This window comes from Diadema antillarum, unplaced genomic scaffold, assembly GCF_040938485.1.
Source record: "Diadema antillarum isolate AM-2024a unplaced genomic scaffold, OU_Dant_1.0 scf00000111, whole genome shotgun sequence".
NCBI classification, from domain to species: domain Eukaryota; kingdom Metazoa; phylum Echinodermata; class Echinoidea; order Diadematoida; family Diadematidae; genus Diadema; species Diadema antillarum.
The window spans coordinates 861252-882274 of record NW_027271000.1 but is presented as its reverse complement, the minus strand read 5'-3'; the positions used below and the strand labels follow the sequence as shown (position 1 = coordinate 882274).

General features: G+C 35.7%; 1 protein-coding gene and 1 long non-coding RNA gene across 2 annotated transcripts in view; both read right to left on the bottom strand.

Annotated features, from left to right (window-relative positions):
- LOC139719500 (probable 3',5'-cyclic phosphodiesterase pde-5) overlaps positions 1-21023 on the bottom strand; it is a 130418-nt gene that overhangs the window by 105545 nt on the left and 3850 nt on the right. Inside the window, exon 2 of the mRNA XM_071630918.1 lies at positions 1503-1589. Coding sequence (XP_071487019.1) covers positions 1503-1589 — 87 coding nt within the window. The remainder of the gene's footprint in view (positions 1-1502; positions 1590-21023) is intronic.
- Positions 5511-7226, bottom strand: LOC139719529 (uncharacterized). Its single transcript, XR_011710109.1, has 3 exons — positions 7144-7226; positions 6578-6719; positions 5511-5641 (listed from the first exon to the last, which is right to left on the bottom strand). It is a non-coding gene; the product is annotated as an uncharacterized lncRNA (long non-coding RNA).

Below are 21023 nucleotides of genomic sequence, written 5' to 3'. Positions count from 1 at the left end.
CCTCTCAACACGTGTAATTAGGTATCATTAAATCCTAGAGTAAGAGTGGTGTGTTCTGTCTTGTATGTCGGATCAATTTGTTAGTTTGATTTTCCTACATGTACAATGCATAATTGGATTCCTATACTGGTCCAGGATTAGCAGCTAGCAAACTACTACCGGTATATTTACTTGTGAAAATCCAACCTGAACTGGCTTGCAATCATAAAAGAAAAGAGCAAATCAGGGCAAAAATCAGGAAGACTTGAGTGATTCAGTATTAGGAGAAGATACCAAGCAATGACAATGAAATAAAGTGAGAGCAAAAAGGGGAGAAAAAAAAAGAGCTCACAAGAGCAGGTAAACTAACACAATGATCTATTTTTGTGTTAATACTTGGAAAAAAAAAGACATAAAACTGAACGAGAGTGAAGAAAGAAGAAGATGAAGAGGCAGAAATGGAGAGAGAGAGAGAGAAGGGATGGAGAGAATGGGCTAAATTGGCATTATACTGCAGATGTGGATAGTGTTGCCAATTTTGCGCTCTGCTGAACTGACTTGACAACAAAGCAAACAGATTTTTTTTTTTTCAGGGAAATCTAAAATTATGTACAGAAATGTAATTGTGCTGTCATCCACAAATTTGTCGAAAAATTAAGTTCACTAAAATTGGCGAAGTGCAAAAAAAAAAATGTGATCACGTGGAAGTGTTTACAATACTCTCTACCTGGAGTCATTTTTACTGCAGCTATTTTACTCCATTGGCTCGCCACTATTGGATAAGCAGTTTTCAGCAGTTTTTTTTAAATTAAACTTTATATTCTACATAAATACCTGATGGAGAAAATGGAGATCTTGTAGAAAGAAATGCAGAGTTTGCTGCTTCTTTAATCTATAAATGCGAATATCAAATTTCTATCAGTATAATCTCACCTGTATTGATAGAAATTAGAGTAACATTCTATTACTTCTATTTTCAAAATGTATCTATTACGACGATGAGGAATATATATTACAGTCTATGCCGTCTACAGAAAGATCATGTTTAGATTTTTGTAATACACTTTGGTAGAAGCACACTCACATACATATGTGGTACTTTAATTCATCACAGGTGAAATTCCTCTGCAAACTAGCAAATTTTTCATAGACGAAGATTTAAGATAAAGTCATATTTACTTCTTTTACAGGCATGTTCTTATAAAAAAATATATAAATAAATAAGATGTCCCATCAACTTTATTCATAAAATGCAAAGAAGGATCACATTCTACCATCTAGTGAAAGAAATGTGTGACCCTGAGTGAATACAGGTACGGTTTCAAATGGCTTTCATAACTAAAAGCAAATCAAAGGGGATACACAGGAGAAAAAGAAACTGGACACACGTTTAAGAAGATGGTCAAATGGTCAACACACACTACTACCGATAGTGACCAAGGCACAAACATATAGTCTCTTTCTCTTCTAAACACTTCAGTGACACAAAGTATGTGGAACGAAGGAAGTTTATGGGATCTCACCTGGTATATTTCCGTACTGGTCAGTCACGCAGTGCGAGTGACCGGTCCGATTGTGCTTGGCGTAGCCGTTGCCTTGCGTTGAAAGACCTGAAGTGTGCAAGCAAAGAGGTCAAAAGATGACATCGAAATTTTCTTTCAAACCATTTCCTGACACAAGTGATGCAAATTAAGACAAACCAATGCATATGTGTACATCAACAAGGGAAATACAACTCCAAGACATTTTCCTTGATATCACTTAATATATCTCTTAATACAATAGATGAAATATAGTTGTCCACAGTAATGGCAGAATTACTGGCTAAGTTCCACTTCACTTCAATATGCCTATTACAAATTAAGATATGTCTAATATGTCTAATTGAATATATCTCTTAATAAAATAGATGAAATATAGTTGTCCACAGTAATGGCAGAATTACTGGCTAAGTTCCACTTCACTTCATAGTAGGCCAGCCAAGACGATTTTTTTTACTTTGGACGGCAAAATTTGTTAATGCTAAGTTTCCCAGCTGAAAGTCTTGATAAAATACTGAAGTTTAGCGTACGGCCGGATGTCAAGCGCGTTTTTGCCGAAAAATGTCTTTTTTAGCCCAAAATTTGTAAGAATGTCAAAACTAACGATTTTTATTTTTTTATCGAAATAAGTAATGGTTGATAAGTACCTTTCAAACTAGAAATGTGTTATCTTCCATTTCAAATTTAGAAACTGACTAATATACATTTGAATGTAGAATATTACACGCACATATATGGCGCAATGAAACATAAAACCAGGATTTACTCAAAATTGTACTTTGTAAAATCTACCAATATTTCAAAGTTTTTTTAAGCTATCTAAATCAATCTATTCAAAAGTTTTTATTTTTTCGAAATATAATATATGTCCTGATATCTTATGCAGCAAAGATATTTTATAAGATAAGGCGAAAGATAACTCGTTTTATGTTATTTTTACTGGACGCGCATTTTTAATGAAAAATCGAGTGTATAGCGTAGGCCCATATATATTGCACATGCTATAGTGCGTGTAGGTATTTATCTTACATAATCGGCGAAGTCAATGGACAGGTTGGATAGCTGACTGCAAAAACTCTTTGTGGCACCTTGATATGACTGAAATGCGCTTATTTGCCCAAAAAAAAAAAATACAAAGAGGGGTGGTCAGTAGTGTTGTTACCATGGCAACTGATCATTATTAGGTTACTCCCTGAAAATTTCAAATATTCATGATTGTAAAACGTACAAGTGTTAAAACATGTTTTTTGTGTGTGAAAAATGTATCAATCTAACTAATCTATGTTTAACAATGAAACCTAAGAGTTATATATAAATTGTTTACTATGTTTGGAAATGGTTGTCATGGAAACCGTGATAACAAATCACGTTTTACTGGGAAAAATTACGATACCAAATCTCCCATCCTGCATACTCACCCCTTCCCCCGAGAATGCTTGGGAATTCATGGTTATCAATACAATGCTATAGTTTACATTCTCAGGCCCTGAAACGCAGCCCTGCAAGGGATAGGCACGAAATCACTTTTACTATTGTAGTGTTCTAAGGCGAGGTGTTTGCATTTTATTTTGATCTATCCTCCCGCAGAAGACTTACTAAATGTTTCTTTTATGATGGTTGATTGTTTACATGAACGTTGTTTGGAATGCACACTTATTCGGCGACATCAGAATATTATGTATCCCAGATATTTGTGTGAAAAAGTAAGGCAAATATCACCCTCAAAAAAGAAAACAAGAAGTAAAAAGGAAGTATAGAATTGAAATGCGTACAACAGCCTCATTTCCCCTTCCCATCATTAAGTCGATGAAATCATCGATTCTATAGTGCAGATTATATTTATCCTTGGCCAAGTTCTATGTTCTTGGAGCAGACATGTAACAAATTGTTTGTTTGCAATTTGATTTTTTTTTGTTCTATATTATCACATCTTTGTGCAAAAAAAAAAAAAAAAATCATTTCAGCTATCACGAACACTCTAAATTCCCAGTCAACCAACAAAACGTACTACACAATGTGCACACGCCCGCAACCACCGTCTCAAACAGCGTTCACGGACTATATCAACACACAATGAAATACAGTAAACAGTAAACGAGGCAATTTCTCTTTTTTGAAATGATGATTTGCCATTAGCGTACATTTACTAGAATAGCAGATCTTGACATATGTTGCTGGTTACCAAAATGCTGATAAAAATACCATACACAGTAAGAACATGCTTGAATCCTGCAAAATATAAATAATTATTTGTCTTCAACAGTATTTCGTTTTGAAAGGTAAAGAACCTCAGTCTCGATTTGTGGATATCTAAAAACAAAAACAAAAATTCCATCTGAAAGCAATCTTCTAAAATGATTAAAAGCATTAAAAAAGAATGAGTCCTCAGTGAAAATGTTTATCATGAACAAATCTCTGTGACATACATCCAAAGATTTTGAAAATCAACAATACAAATTGCGCTGACTACATTAACTGCATTGATGAACTCATTTTTTTTTTTATGTGACATATAATATGTGTCCACCATCACAAACGTTACACCAGCTGGAAAAACAAATTTTTTTCTTTAGGCAATATTTCAATATCTCTATATTTTTCACAGTTTGTGGTTACATATCCTAGCTAATTATGACTGTACGCTGTTGCATTGAACTTTCGTCACTGTACAACTAAATTAGAATGGTGACTGCCAAATTTTTAAAATTCTACTTTTAGTCTGATATTATTTTTGTGTTCTGCAGACCAGTGTGATAAGATATCTGTACTGAGTATTCGTCTCTCAGTGAAGAAAAAAAAAGAAATCACCTCTCCAACACGCGTGGGTAATGCTTCCTTCTAATACTTTCCCTTATTCCAAGTACAATGTACCAGAATACATTGCTGTGGCCCTGAATAGCTAACATATATTACAGTATTACCAACATCATGACAATTATGGCACATGTGAAAAAAAAAACTGGCAAAACATACATCTTGACCAGATCATATTCTTTTCACTACTTCTTGTATTTGGTGTTTGGATTGGAACCTTTTACTTATGTCTTTTATATCTTAAACTAGAAAAAACATGCTCCGTGCTATTTCCCTTCAGATTCACCAACTGTTCCTTTGTGAAGTTTTCTCTTTTTAAGCACTTCAACGTGCAGTTTTCTCTTTTTTTTTCTGACCAACATGTCATATATTTTCCTCCATCTGATGAAGAAAGGCAGAGTTCACTTCCCTTTTGTTGACCCCCCCCCCCCCCCATAAAAACAAAAGCAAAAGACATTCCAATCTGACAGGATTACAATGTTGGCGTTTGGGCTCCAAAGGAAATAACAGGATCAATTTCCATGAACTACTAGTATGCCGTATGCGGCTTGTAACTGTTAGTCTCGAAGGCATGGTATAGTTTTGGTTGAGATGGAGATTCAGACTTTAATTTTTTGCAAGCAAATTAAAAACAACTTATGAAATATGGAAGAACATCAAATTCTTAGAGTAATTTGAAGTTTGTTTGATTAAAGTTGTTGGTTTTGAAACGGCCGAGAAATTTTTAAATAAGTGACACAGAATGATAATTAAAAGTGGGTGCCACCTTTTATTAGGACCTCTTTGTTTTTGTACATCTCAGCCTTTTCAAAACCAATTTTTAAGAAATAAATATGGAATTCCTCTTGGTATTGTTTACTCTTTAATATTTCATAACAGGGTTCTCATTATTTCACAAAATCTCCATCTCAGCCCCCATCTCAACCAAAAGTAGACCATCCCTCATCCCTATAATGCTGCAATCAAAATTGGAGGTAGATCTATATCAAATCTTAATGTCAATTCTGTTTGCCAAATAGTGTTGTGCACATTTTGATATCAGACCTTGTTTTACTTCATCACTAAAGAAAAAAAGAACAAAAAAGATTAGAAAAGAAGCATTTAATCTGGATTAGTAGAAATTCCTAATATATACACAAGTCTTTCATATAAATACAGCTGTATTCAACTTCTATAATAGTCCTGAAAGCACATTGTGATTACATTTGAGAAGTTTAGATGGATGCATTCCACATGTAAGTTCAGGTTCTAATGACATCCTTCATACGGAATCTGGATGCGGACCGGACAGCCTGGCAGGGTTGTTTCTGGAGAGAGAGAGAGAGAGAGAGAGAGAGAGAGAGAGAGAAGAATGGTGTATCTGTCTTTACTTGATGAGGAAAGTGACATGGGCATTTTAATCTTTGGTGAAGACACAGTGACATATACGCTAAAGATATACGGTTACTTGATTTCCTCTATATGTAGTGTGTCCTTAAAACGATAAAGTATATTTTATACAGTAGATCCTAATTGTAGCAATTTAACCGTGAGTACACAACGAAATATAAAATGTATGAAACTTTCATGATCCAAATATCCAATTCTTTCCATTAAGCTTTTTATTCCATTCAGAAGAATTTCAAGGTAGTGCTTGCCTGATACTGCAACTGGATACATTCAACACTTTCGTGCATATAATAACCCCGTGACTTTTCACATAAATACCCTCATAACTAATCAAAGTCAAATTGCTTAGAGGTTATGGTAACTTTGCCATCCAAAGGTAAATACAATACCATCGTAGCAATGCTCTACAGTCAATAGAAATCATGGTTTCCATGTAATTTACAATCAGCAGCAAAATCACAACAGAAACTAAAATGCTAAAAGGCCCAGGTAATCATCTCTTCTGTATAAAACCAAATTTGAAGATGATCTGCCGAGTACATGTTAAGTTATTGCAAGATGAGAATAGGACAGATGTGCCACGGTGTGAATGGATGACTGCAACAACATAAAGACTCCTGCAACCACCTTTGACAGAGGCTTAAAAAAAAAATAATCAGCGTTAATTCATGTGAATCTTAGTTGTTGGAGTGATTGACTACATGCATATGCAGTACTGCATTCATTTAGCAAAACATGCATTAATTTTCTGCCCAATGAACGATCGACAGTCAAAAATTTGGTCAAGATGTCAAAGGCTTGACAAAATATTCCAACCTATTTGGGGTTTACATGTTACATGCATTATTGCTTACCTCCCGTATTTTTTTTTTCGAAATAGAGTACAGGATGCACAGATTAGAAGTTGGTAGTCAGGACATCTGTCTCTTTCTTTTTCTCTCTTGTCCGTAGTTGGCTGTGGTTTGCAGGGTCCATTTTGTCCACTTTGTGCTAATTCTGGTCGAAAATATAATCAATGAAAACTTAAATAAGTTATCATTTTTATGAGTGAAACAGGATACATGTACTTATACTGCAACAAAAAACAAACACATTCATCATGAAATAGAATTAATCATCATGATCTCATGAATCCCTTAGTATGAGATTTTGGATCTTCAGGTCACTGTCAACATTAATTTGTATTACATGTAATACATTAATCATGTCATTGTTATTATCATCTTTGATGCTCTAAAGCCATATCTTACTGAAAATGAATTATATAGGATGGAAGTCATCTTGACACCTGTAATTCTTGTACACAAATATTTGATTGTATCATGCTCTCATATGTATGTGGATTAGGATATGATTTCCTTGCATAAATCGGTTTGAATTCATGAGATAATATTCCTAATTTCAAATCGTTGACACTTACTTGTGAGCTGGAAAGGGCATTTACATCGCAGTCAAGACATCTTTCTATCTCCCCCTCACTCTAGTGGATGTGATCTCAAACTCAGCGTGTCCATTTGTTGCTGACACCTTGATAAAAAAAAAAGATTAATACATCACAGCATATAGTACCCTTACATCATACTTAACGTAACATAATAATAATGGAAAGTAAATTAATTTGAGACTACAGACGTATTTTCATCAGTGCACACATTAAACACTTGTGCCACCGCCATTTCCAATTGACATGGTTGAGAAATATTCCATTACATATAATATCTTACTTGATTACATTTATGTTTGATTTTTATATCATCTCCTCTTCAGTGGATAGAATACTGTTCTTTCATATGATCCTCTGCAATAGAACATGCAATGAATTGACAAGAAAACAAGAATACACATTTGATCATAGATTTGCTCCACTTTGTATATAAATGGAGATATAAAATCCTTCTCCTCTCTTTGTTTGCAAAGTACTTGTACATTGCATTGTAATGCAACTGTCAAAGTGAAAACATGCTTGTTACAACTTATTCAAATGGAATAGGAATATTCAATACTGAATGTATTTAGATTTGGCATTATTTTCAAATGGACACTTAACTGATACATTTGATAATCAAGCACCTAGTAACTTAGTATTTAAAAGATATTTGAAATTAGACCGCTATAATGTATTTCAGACATTTACCGTTTCTTACCTTCTGGTTGTTCTGCACTTTGTTGCAGGTAGAAAGAGCTCAGACTTTACAATTAGATTTTGGCAAGTCAGGATATGTCTCTCTCTGGCGAAGTTTGAAGACAAGACTCAGTCTGTCCACTTGTTGGTACATCTAGCTGAAAACAGAAATCAACATGACTCAAATATTTTTTTTTTCATCTTTAAAGCAGAGCATTATAAGCTAACAGTGAAAAAAAATAATTTGAAATTTGATTGTTTTGAAAAGGCATCTTGGCATTGGCATAGTTTTCTTTATTCCCCATGCAAATCAATTATAACTATAGATATATCTCTTTTATTGAGATGTGATTTTTTTTAGCTTTTTGAAAATTTAAAAAAGAAGAAGAAAGATATTCAGGTTTCAGTGAGTAGGTGTAAATGATCCATTAAAAATGTAATATTTACATTTTTTTCAAATGAACCTTTATTCTGAGACATTAACATGAAAAGTTGGTACTTATGAGTAAAGACATTTCTAAATAGTTCCTTTTTGACTAGATCTATTTGTAAACTAGAAGAGTACATGTAAATGATTCACAGATTAGGAGAGGTTGGCAGTCAAGACTGAACACTTTCTCTCTCTCTCTCTCTTTCGGGCATATTCGAATGGCAAGATCACTTAGTTGTAGACTTGCTTTTACATATAAAACACCTAGGCCTAAATCCTAGACTCTTTTTCTAAGCCCATAGGTCTACAGTACCATAAAGAGTGGAGTCAACCTTAGACCTCTGCTCTCGAGACTAGTATTGTTAGAGCTAATGTTAGGATATTCTATTGTTAGATCAAGATAGAAATGTTAGATCTAACGTGAACTTTTACTTACATCAAAAGTTAGAATAACGTTAGATATATGCATAGATTTTAGAACCTCTAGATGTCTAAACTTAGGTCTAGCTAGGCCCTGTTAGCTGGGTCTTTACAACAAAACTGCCTAGATATCTAGTAGGTTACTAGAGACCTCTAACGTTAGGTAGAATCAGTGGCCCAGATCTTGACTAAGATTAGATCCTAATTCTAGACGCCAGCTATTTATACTTCAGACCCGCTAGATTTTACAGGTCTAACACCTTTGCTAGTATTTGATTAGACTCTAAACGTTAGTAGGCCTAGATCTAGTTTACATACACATACACCTTCTGTATAGACTACAGTCCCTTGCCCTGGACCTGGCTCTAGCCCTACAAATACATCTAACGTTAGTAAGTAGTACCCGTAGGCCTGTAGGCCTACTGTCTATACAACTGCTAGTGCTAGTGCTATTGTGATTAGGGCCTAGCCCGATTGAATAATCGTTTTTGCATAACAGGCGTAGCCGTAAGCCTACATGTACATCTAACACTGAACAGTAACCCCTCACGATAGCAAATGTCGACAGTTAGAGAGAGTGTATTCCGTTAGATAGATTAGACCTAACGGTAGACGAGGATTCAGTCTAACTGCATGTGATGAGGCCATAGATTAGAAACCTAGATCGAACGAACGAGACACCTAAATCTAGACGTAGACCTATTAAATGTAGGTCTCTTTTCGCACCGTGTCAAGACGTGCCTTACGGAATAATCGGTGTTCCACTAACAAGCACCGCCGGCACTGTCGGGTCGCGGCCCGGGGGTTGGTAGGCATGCCCACGGGATCGGTGCGAAATACAGTCGTAAGACATCGGCCTAACGTTAGATTCTACTAGCGCTTGAACCTTGATATTTACCAAGTCTCAGATCAAAGTTGTATATCTAACTGTTAGATCAAAACAGATTTTAAAGTTCCCTTATGCAGTGCAATAAAGAACTATGTAGTTATTTACTAATTTACTTACATTCAAAGGAAATAGTCCCTTTTTCAGTCACCACGTTTCCAGCTCAACGACTGAAACATGCAGCTCTAGTCCCGCGAGAGATTTTTGTAGACGTACGCACACGTATTAAGTATTTGCGCGCACACAAGCAGCGCGGGGCTATTGGAAAATGCTCGAAAATGCATTTTCTGAGTTCCTACATGTTCAGAGTTTATATTGAAAGTAAAAATATCTTCAAGAAAACTAGAAATAATATTGACACATTCAATTAAAGAAGCATTTGTAGTTTTATAAAACATTAAATTACTTTTGGAAGATCATCTAATTAGTTTGGAAAAACAAACTTTGCAGAACGTTAATTAATCTGTGAATATTATTTCGAGAAAACAACACCCAAACATTTGAGAGCCCCATATATGGCTGTACAAAATGACCTTTTAAAATGCTAAGGAAACACATTTAAATTGTAATTTCATTAAAAGGGACAATTGAAACTCAAGATCATTCAAATATGAATTGAATGCAAGCAAAAAATAAAAATCGTGATTTTTGACATGCTTCTGAATTTTGAGCTAAAAATGGCATTTTTCGGCAAAAATACGCTTGACATCCGGGCGTACGCTATTCCTTAGTATTTTTGCAAGACTTTCAGCATGAGAACGGAGCATTAACAAAAAATGCCGTCGAATCCTTATCTAGAGCCTTTTTTGAGGTTTGGCTGGTCTACTATCAATATGCCTATTACAAATTAAGATATCTCTAATATGTCTAATTGAATATATCTCTTGATACAATAGGTGAAATATAGTTGTCCACAGTAATGACAGAATTACTGGTTGAATTTCAATACACTTCAATATGTCTTATCAAAATACATCAGTCAGTGAAAAAAAAGACTTTGTTCACTTCAATTTAAAGTCATTTCAAACATGCAGTAACTCAGCATGTTCCAAAATTTATTCATAAACATCACATACTATGAAAACAAAATGTACAAAATTAGACTTTATGAATATGTGCTTTAAAAACAGACCAGGATTATACCTACATGTATTAAACCACAATTATGCAAGCTGATAATAAAATATATTTTTGAGATGTCATAATGAAATAAAAATAATCAATATACATAAAAAAGTTCTTCAGACCCAATGTCACCAGAGAAATTGTAAAAGCCATACAAATATTGAGTTTGGCATTTTCTAACTCAACTCTTGCATACAAATAACAGACACATATTTGTGGGGGGAAAAAGTATCCAACGAAATAGAACAATTACCAACTTTTTAATAGATTCAATCTTGAGACATGTACTGAAAATATACAGAATTTGTTGTTTTATTCTCATTTTTTCCAACCATTTTGTTTGCCTTCTAACATTAAAGGGTGACATCTAACACTGGCTACATTTTATAGGCACATTATCTTCAAGACATTTCAACCATTTAGAATTGCCCTTAAACCTACCTACTAAAATGTTTTTAAAAAACCTACCTACTAAAATGTTTTTAAAAAATGACAATGAAAGATAAAAACATGCAGGAAATTTAAAACATGAAAAAAAAAGTTATTTCTGTGACAATGATTTGCCATTTTCATTATATACTGCATGGCCTATTAGCAAATAATGATTTAAAATTTTCATTTTGCCAGGTGTTTATAAAACCATTAAAGTGCACTTTTTCTCATGGGCGAACAAACTCTAATAGATGCAGCATATTTACCTTAGAAAAAAAAAAGTATTAAATTAACTTTGTGAAGCGAGAATAATGGTGAAATACATAGAAAACATTTCTCATCATGTATTGTTCCATTACTCTGACGCAATGACAATTGACGATGCTCGTCCTCTGGTCGCAGTTACATCCAAGGATGAATCCCACTCATTTCCGGTATCCTAGCAACCCAAATAGTTTCTCACACATTTGCACCGAGACAAAACGAAAACATCATCCTATGAATAATTGCACATTAACTTTCTGTTCTTTACGGGAGGATTGAGAGATAGCAAATGAGAGATGTTTTACAATGGCAAGGTCCCATGACACTCTCTACCTTCTACTGCATTCTGATGTGGGCATTCTCACTGCTATCTTGAATTAACCCATTGAGGACCGACCGATTTTGTTACAACACACATTTCCCATAGACACCTGCCCAAGTATACTCGGGACTCGTCCTCAACAAGTTAATTAAGAGACAAAACACTGCCACATGAACGAATTTGTACTTGTGATCTGAAAATATGTTTTCATCTAAGCAACACAACACCCTCGCACAAAGGAAAAGACCATGTTTCATACAGCTGTACATAATTCCTTATTATTAGGGAGTAAAAATTGATGGTACATTTATAACTGTCATAATCCATTTATAATTCAGTACATTCTATAATACTCTTGGGAGTATTATTCTTGAAATATAATTCTGTCCAATGGGAAACCTCTGCAGAGGTTCAATCCATGTTTTTGACTGAAATTATGAATTATAAAGCCACAGCATACATCTTCTCAAAAGAAATATGCACGATCAAGAAAAATCTAATTTTATGAAACATGTACACAGAAATAAGGATTACATACAACACTGCTTGATTCATAAACTAGTACCAATTGCCCTGTATTAAACACCAAACCATATCATGATCTGGAGCACTGTACATATTTCACACCCCCTCAAAAAAAAAAAGTGGGGGAGACATTTGATTATGTGATGGAGTTGCTCTGTTTTAAAGTGTTACAATGATACCAGAATTAATTGTCTTTAACAAGGGGAAGAACACATATTTCTGATGGAAAAAACCTAAAGATTGATTTTCTTAATATTTATCCTTCTTCTGCATTAACCAACGAGGAAAGACAAGGTTGTACCATTATGATGAAAGTCATGGGGGGGGGGGGGAGGGGGGTATTCACATTGCTTGCCATAGCTGATTTTACATTTCACACACACAAAAAGTACACATGGGCAACAACGCATCCAAGACCGATTCCAATCGATGAACAGCCCATCAACTGACATGAGACCCCTATCACATGTTACATATTTGCCCTAAAAAATGTCAATATTGCTATTTCTCCTTCATCATCACAACATTGGGTATTCAACCCTTGCTGACTCATCCATTTGATATAACTCTTTGTGTGTTTGGTGCCAATTGGCTTGCCCCCCCCCCCACACTTTCTTTTTTTTCTGCATCATACAAAGGAATACATAAGGTGTCACCACTTTGGGCCCCCCCCCACTTTTTTAAACCGAAAGTGCGTAAGTGGCACTCAAAAGAAATAGATAGATTCTTGAAGTGTGAGCGCAGTAAGGTTATGTTTTTGTGTTGAAGACTTTTTTTTTTTTTTTTTGCTTGTCAGCTGACGAATCCGGGAAGTGGAATGAGAAAGATGGTTTTTTTTTGTTTTTTTTTTGCTTGTTAGCTCATGAAACCCGGAAGTGGGCCCCCCCCCCCCCACTTTTGAAAACATTTGTGATGATTTGAAAAAAGCAATTAATTTCTGCAGCATGAAACAAGTATTCACCTTTTTTTTAAAACTATTTCTTAAGTGATAATCTTAACAATTTTTAAGCAAAAGAAAATAAAAATCGTCATAGATACAGTCCAGTGCCCCTAACACTCTTTGGTGTGGAGGCATGAATATGACTGACTTCAAAATACAGTCTGTGCTTCTGCCAGTTCAAAACAGTACTGGCTTCACTATCAGGTCGCACCATGCCCTTAATTGCCCCAAAATTACCGTCCCTATCTTAAATCTCACGCAAACATGATAAATTGGCTCCCAGCTGCCTATTGTTCTGACAGAATAGAACCCAGCATCATTATTTGATCAACATTTCTCTACCTGACAGTGTAAAGCTGTGAGAATTAATAAATATGTATCCATACATCATAATGACGCTGCTTTAGTGCATAACCCAACTCCTACCCAATCCCTGCCACAGACTCAGGCTCTATAAATACAGTAGCTACAGTTGTAATTATAATGCCAGAAGACCCAAAATAAGACAGGCAAGGTCATACCAAGCTGGAATTTTTTTGGTAGCTGACATGATGGCTTTAAAACTCTTTATGTGCCACGTTTGCACGCCAGACTCAGTTGACAGCATGCCAAGTTCACTTATTTTGCTCAAATGCGCACAACCCGTCCAAACCTATCAATAAATCGCCAAATGCTACAGTAGTACTACAAAAGCTTCACTCCTGATTCCATTCCTCTCACATATAGCTTGCATTGTGGTGTGGCCGAATAGCAGACTTTTAGAGTAAATTCTAATTTTCTGTCACGAACAGTTGTCTCTGCAGATGTCATGTCTCACACACCAGGACAATCACGTATCTCCTGGCCATTTGATAGAAAAATAATCACAGATTTGTCATAAAAATTTCCAACACACCAAAACTTAGAATTTTCTCTACAACTTTGCTCATTGCATGTCTACCATAAACATTGATTATATAGCAAGAAGTCACGTGGCTTTGAAAAACAGAACTTTTTCCTATAAGATAGAGTGTGTGTTGCGGTCTCAGAATAACGTGGCATACAGGGTGTTCACACTATGGCACATACTGTATAGAAATCTTGAGGCCGCCTCAAGATCTTTTAATATACAGAAGATCAAAGGCCATCTTGTAATACACACGTTAAACTCCCACAGAGCACAATTTTGTTTTTATACAGTTTAATGCTGTACACAAAAGTCAATATGAAAGTCACAAATTTAATATATTGGATGGCAAAGAATGGGATACCAGGGAATATTGCACAGGTTAGGGCCAATATTGTACAAATTGAAGATGCGTGCAATATTGGCACTAACAAGTGCAGTTTCAAGGTATTCCATGAAATAAAGCCATCAAAATATAATATCATCTACAGTCATTATCTCAAGAAGGCATAACTGTAAAAGCAGTGACTTGCACTTAGCTTAATACACAGAAAGACTTTGCATGCTTGTAACAAGAGTTTGCACATTTACACTGTAACACAGTAGCAAGTGTTCAGCAAGCACTCATACTTCACAGACAAGACAAATAATGGTATATTATTGCACAGCCACTAACAACAGTATCCTATGGGGAATTGATACATTAGCCTATATGCGTTTCATACGCACTGATATTGCACATGAAAATCAAGCGAACAAGAATATATGTATTTTTAACCCGTTGAGAACGAGTCCCGAGTATACTCGGGCAGGTGTCTATGGGAAATGTGTGTTGTAGCAAAATCAAACCTTCCTTAACAGGTTAATGCACCACTAAAGAATCCTATATAGATAAGAATTGTATTTACTTCAGTTAGTACTGGTGGATTATACACTATACAAAAGTGACTTTAGAATATATTCAGAAACAATGAAATAAGAGATGCAATTGATAATTTCTCTAATATTCCTTCACTTTCATTTCAATTCATTTGGATGGGAAACAATGTGCATATGAAAAAAAAGGATTCAAAATGGAAGTAAATAAAATTTAAACCATGAATAATATTTTGAAAAGAAATATAATATGAGGGAAAAAACAAATCAGAAAAAGGAAAGGTCAAATGGATGGATATTGAGTGCTTGTAATGCATAAACAATTCTGAAAGTGGCTAGAGCCATTGCATAATTATGATCATACATGACAGGGAAGCAAATACTGCTCAACACAAGAAAATTGGTATCAGCAAGGCAGTTTGGGATCTGGGCTCTGCGAATACCACACATATCGTCAACAATTTCTCTCTCTTCCCCGAGCGGAATACTAGTACCCCCATGGCGAAAATAACCCGAGTTAAAACATGTCAAAGGCTTTGCGAGCCTCATTGTTAGTCAAACTCGGCGCTGAAACACTGAGTCTTTCTTGGGGGAGTCTGCGCTCTCTGGCCGTTGGCAATTTTATTCATTTCTGGGGTCTTGTTATATCTATTCTTTTTTTTTTCCGATGCAAGATGGCGCCCACTCATATTGCCGTTTGCACATTGACTTGCTGCACTCTGAAATAACACTTCGTATCTCCAGGATACAGCTCATAGTCTGCCCAAGATGATGAGATTGCTAGTGTCAGCGACCTACTTATATGTCACATCTTTTTTTCTTCAGTCACATGTGTGATACACAACTGCAAACAGGAACTTTTGACAAAAAAAAAAAAAGATGAACAGTCTGACAAAATATCATCTGCATGTAGGAATCCGTTGATAGCTTTCATTTGTTTGTCCCCTGTCTTTAATACACCAGGCACCTTGCCCCTACTTGTATAATCTATCTTTTTAGGGAGGGGGTCATTAATGCTCTCCCCACTTTTAATACAAAAGGCAGCTTTTAACTTCTAACTCTTACCTTTAAAAACTTTTACTTAAAGGGGAGTTTCTGTGTTATACAGAAACAAAAGTTACACATGTGAAAGATTACTCTTCACTTTCCCCTATAAAGAGCAGCTGCACTCAAACCTGGCTATGTGGGTATTCTGTCCCTTTGTCTCCCGGTGGAAAGATAGTGATGTTGAAAAACCCATATAAAACCCTAGTATGTTGATCATGTGAATTTACAACACAGTCTTTAGCAATATTTAATAGAGTACGTATGTACATCAGTTATCAGATAGAGTTTGAGGAAAATCAGACAATCTGTTCAAAAGTTATGAAGTTTTAACATTTTGGTATCGCCATCGCTGGATGAGAAGACTACAACATTTTGTGAATGATATTGTCCTTAACATACAATGTATGTCAGTCAGAAGTTAACCCGTTGAGGATGGACTGATTTTGCTACAACATGCATTTCCCGTAGACACTTGCCTGAGTATACTTGGGACTCATCCTCAATGGGTTAAAGGAATGTGTACTTTTCATTAAAGCATCTAATTTTTGGAATTCTCTTATATTTTCTTTCTATCCTTTTCGATACATTATGCAGGGCTCCACACTAACTTTTTTGTTTGGTGGCCTGATTGGGCCACCAAAATTGTCACATTCAAATTTTTGGTGGCCCAAGAGAAAGATTTGGGGCCCGAAAAACACAATAAAAAACATTAAAAGTCCTGTTTTTTTAATGAATCAAAAATTGAAGTTTTAATAGTAAGAATTGGAAGTTTGACTTATAACCTCATAAATAAACCTCAACAAACTCGCAACGCTCACTCTCAGGCACTCATTCAGTCCTTTCCATCCATCCTTTCAAGAAATTGAACTGCTAATTTCCGGTGCAAAAAGTTACGAATTTATTGACAAACTCACGAATGGTAGAAGTCTTAATATCCAGCAATACTGGCACCAAAACTTTCAAAATGCATTTACTTTTGAATGGATTGTCAGATTTTCACCAAACTTTTGCTGATCAGTGTTTTTCTATTTACATTGCTGCATTCACTTAATAATGCACAAAAATTTGGGCTTCACTCCACTCTAACTCTTTATGTGTCACGTTCCCACACTGCTGACAGCATGTTATTGTACGTATGATTTGCTCATCACACCCACAAACCCACCCAAACAATTCATAATCGCCAAATGCCACAGTGTAATGAAAACATCACTCATGATTCCATTCTTGTAACATGTACATTGTATTATGCAGTAATTGAATACCAAACAGTGTTACCTATTGGATATTTGCAAGTATATCTAAAGTTTCTGTCACTGTTTTGTGTGCAAAACTCATGCCTTGAAAATGATGAAGTTACTGGTAGTTTAAAAGAAAAATGATAACAGATTTGTCATAAAATTTACTCCAAAGCAAAGCTTATTATTTTCTCAACATCTCCTATTGCATGTCCAGGGTAACAAAAATGTATAAAAAGTTACATAGACTTGAAGAACAGAATGTTTTCCCAAAGCATGCCTACATTGCAGTCTCAGAATAATGTGGCACACAGAGGATTTACATCGTGGTGCAAAAAGAGTTAAAGGTGCATAGTCCCGGTAGTGTAGAGGGCGCTGTTGATGATACTGCCGATCACCGTTAGCATTGATACGAAGATTACCAAAGTTGAGCTGTCATCAAGAGTAAAGTGCGTAGATGTTGCTAAGTAACGTTGCCTTCGTTGTCTTCTCTGCGCATCGCGCAGTCTGTAGTAATGCCAGGGTGCGTGCATATGTGCTTGTTATTATGACATCACAAAAGAAGGTTGCTAAAGCTGTCATCCCCCTCAGCCGAATCATGAGCCGAAGTGTGATCGGACCACTGACTACAGTGGATCGGACTTCTTCCGACTCGGGGAAGTGGGCCAAAGCGTAAGCGCTAAAGAGGAGTCGATAGCGTACAACCTGTAGGTCTCTATAGGAAACTTGCGCCGTGCGCCCGCGTACGCATTTGACTAAAACACCGGGACCATGCACCTTTAAAACAGCCCCAGAAAACCAGCAAACACCACCAATTTCTTGTTGTCTGTCCAAGGCGACAAACAATAGTCAGCTTAAATCGTCAACATGGTATATTTGGCAGCGTAAGAATTTCTCATTAGTTTCATGCTTTACTGAGCTTGCCCAGAAATAAGTACACGCAAATATTTTTGGGGCAGTATTATAACATATCATTATTACAGACTTATTCTCAGAAACAAGCACATGTAAATACTTTGGGGGCGGTATTATGACAGATTTATTCTCTCATCCACAAAATTTGAAACACGTAAAGCTCACTAAATGTAGCTCAGCAAAGAAAGTCATCGTGCAATTAAAGTTTCCATGTTTACAATAGCATCAACCCACCACACTGAGCTGTACGAATGACTGAATGAATAACCCTAATGAGCGTATAAAGTCCCTTCTCATTGTGTGTTGATGCTAAGTGCTCTATTTACGTGACTTCGCTGCACAATTTCTCATGACTGATTAAATTTTACAACCCCTCTCCCCTGTTTTCCATATTTTTTTCTCTCTCTCTTCTTTTGGCGACAGACCAAAATCGTGCCTATCTTTTGTTTACAAATATGTTTCCAGGGATCGTGGCAATGAAAATACACTACAGGATAATTGGCTGTTGCTATTTTATGTCGAGTTATCATCCAAATATAACGCATAATTATGTAAGTCTCTTACACAATACTAACTTCATCTCCAGGACTGCCATTTTAAAGGTGTAGTATCATCAGCACAGACTTTTGGTGTGGTTTGTATATTTTGTTTGTTTGTTTGCGTAGATATTTGTTTGCTAATTTGTTTGTTTTTTTGTTTGTTTGTTTGTTTGTTTGTGTTTTGTTTGTTTGTTTGTTTGTTTTGCATTCTGTAAAAAAATGTTTGATATTTCTCACCACTGATTTGGTATCTACTGATGTATTTGAAGTGCAGGTTTTACATCTAGTCGGTAAATAATAATATCTAATTATCATCATACAAGTGTACTTGTGAAGGCAAAAGTTCTTCTGATCTCTCTCTCTCTCTCTCTCTCTCTCTTTCTCTTTTAGAACATCTGACTCAAAACAATCAGGAGCTGTTCAAAGAAAACAAAAACTTGTATATAATGGAAGACACAGTAAACTTAGAACTGGGTCAAAACTTTTGAAGATTGTCCTCGCTATGGTACATTTTACATTCAAAATCACCTACTTATGATACCACAAAAGGATGACATGCACTTCACAGCACATAGATATTACTACATATATCACTAAACCTGAGGGAGTTTAGCTTGATGTGCAATATTTTTGTACACTTTTAATTGCAACTAAAAAAAAAAATGTTGTTACCATGACAATGCATTGTTCAGCTTTGAAGACCCCATACACTGTGTGTGGGTGGGGGTATAATTATCAGATTTTATTCCCATGTCACTGTACTATGCTATGAATGTCGGAAAAGCCCATTTAAAAAATGTAATATGTGTAACCCTGCGTCACAAAACCAACAAAAAGTCATGGATCTTTCGGGAAGGGCAGATTCTGAAAGAGCAGACTTTAAGCTTTAAATGATATATAATTCCATTCAAATGGACTCCTATTAAACCAATCTAAATATTGGAAAAAAAGCACACACTCTGAAAAAGCGTGTACTGAGAAAGGAGGCTCCGAAGTATCTTACTAAGCCATGCTGGCTATGCAATGAATGGGACAAAAAAAAAAAACAGGATATAAAACACATTAAATCCATTACCAATACCAATTTTGGAAGCAGTAGCATAATCCATTAAAAAAATCATGTGAGTTGAAAGTGAAGTGTATGAAAAAAAGAAAGAAATGAAAAGGGGCCTCTGAGACATACCTGTAACTACTCACACCAAAAAAAAAAAAGTGTTCTGGAAAACTCAGCTAAAAACACAAACTCCCATTTATTTTATGATCCCAAACTTTATGTAGAACAACTGCTCTATCAGGAAACTAAGAAAAGCTCAAGACTGACTAGTTTGACGCTTTTCACCTATTTTGAGTCCTCATGTAAAATCAGGGCGTGCGACTTTTTGTTGGTTTTGTGATGTGTGGTCACATATAGAGCGAAACATCAAATTTTAATACATCTTTTCAATCTGACATTGGTTATTGGTTGTTGACAACAGTTGTTGAGAAATCATTAATTTTGATCTTGTTGATAAGATTCCAAACCTGTTTTGTACATTAAATTTTCCCTTTAACATTAGAGGGGAAAAGAAGGAAAAGCATCTGATTGATTGATTTGATTGATTGATTGATTGATTGATTGATTGATTGATTGATTGATTGATTGATTGATTGATTGATTGATTGATTGATTGAATGAATGATTGATTGATTGATTGATCGATCAATCGTATTGATGACTGATTGATTGATTGATTGATTGATTAATTGATTTGATTTTCCATATAAATGAGAGCAGCCAGATAGCCCAACATTGCATAACTGTAAGTTTTGGCTGAAATTCTGAAGAATATTCACAACTCTGTGTATACAGTGTTAGTTCTACACTAAACTGTTTTCTCTTTTCAGCGTCGCCACAGAGGCGGGTGTTGTATAACCTGTGCCGCCCGAAAGCGCCAGACGAGGCGTTGAGACCGTCGGTCGATAACAGCCCGGCAAACACGATCGCGGCACAAATGAAGAGCGGAGTCAACAAACATCATGGGGGCCATCGCTCCACCTCCACCAAAACATTGGGGTACATTCTCCCCCATGGATGGGTATGAAATGATGATGCATCATTCAGAGAGGCTCCATCGCCATGGTAATCACTCATCAAGAGTAAAAATGCAGCATCCCCAGGGTAAACTGAATCCATCATATTGTCAAGTTCTTTCCCATTTATGATGTAGGATGATTTCTGCACGAGTCATTGATATATCGATTCAGTCAGCGAATCAATCATGTATCTCTTCATCTATTTCTGCACCTATACGTACACATTAACACTCAATAAGTAATTTACCTTCAGTTTATAC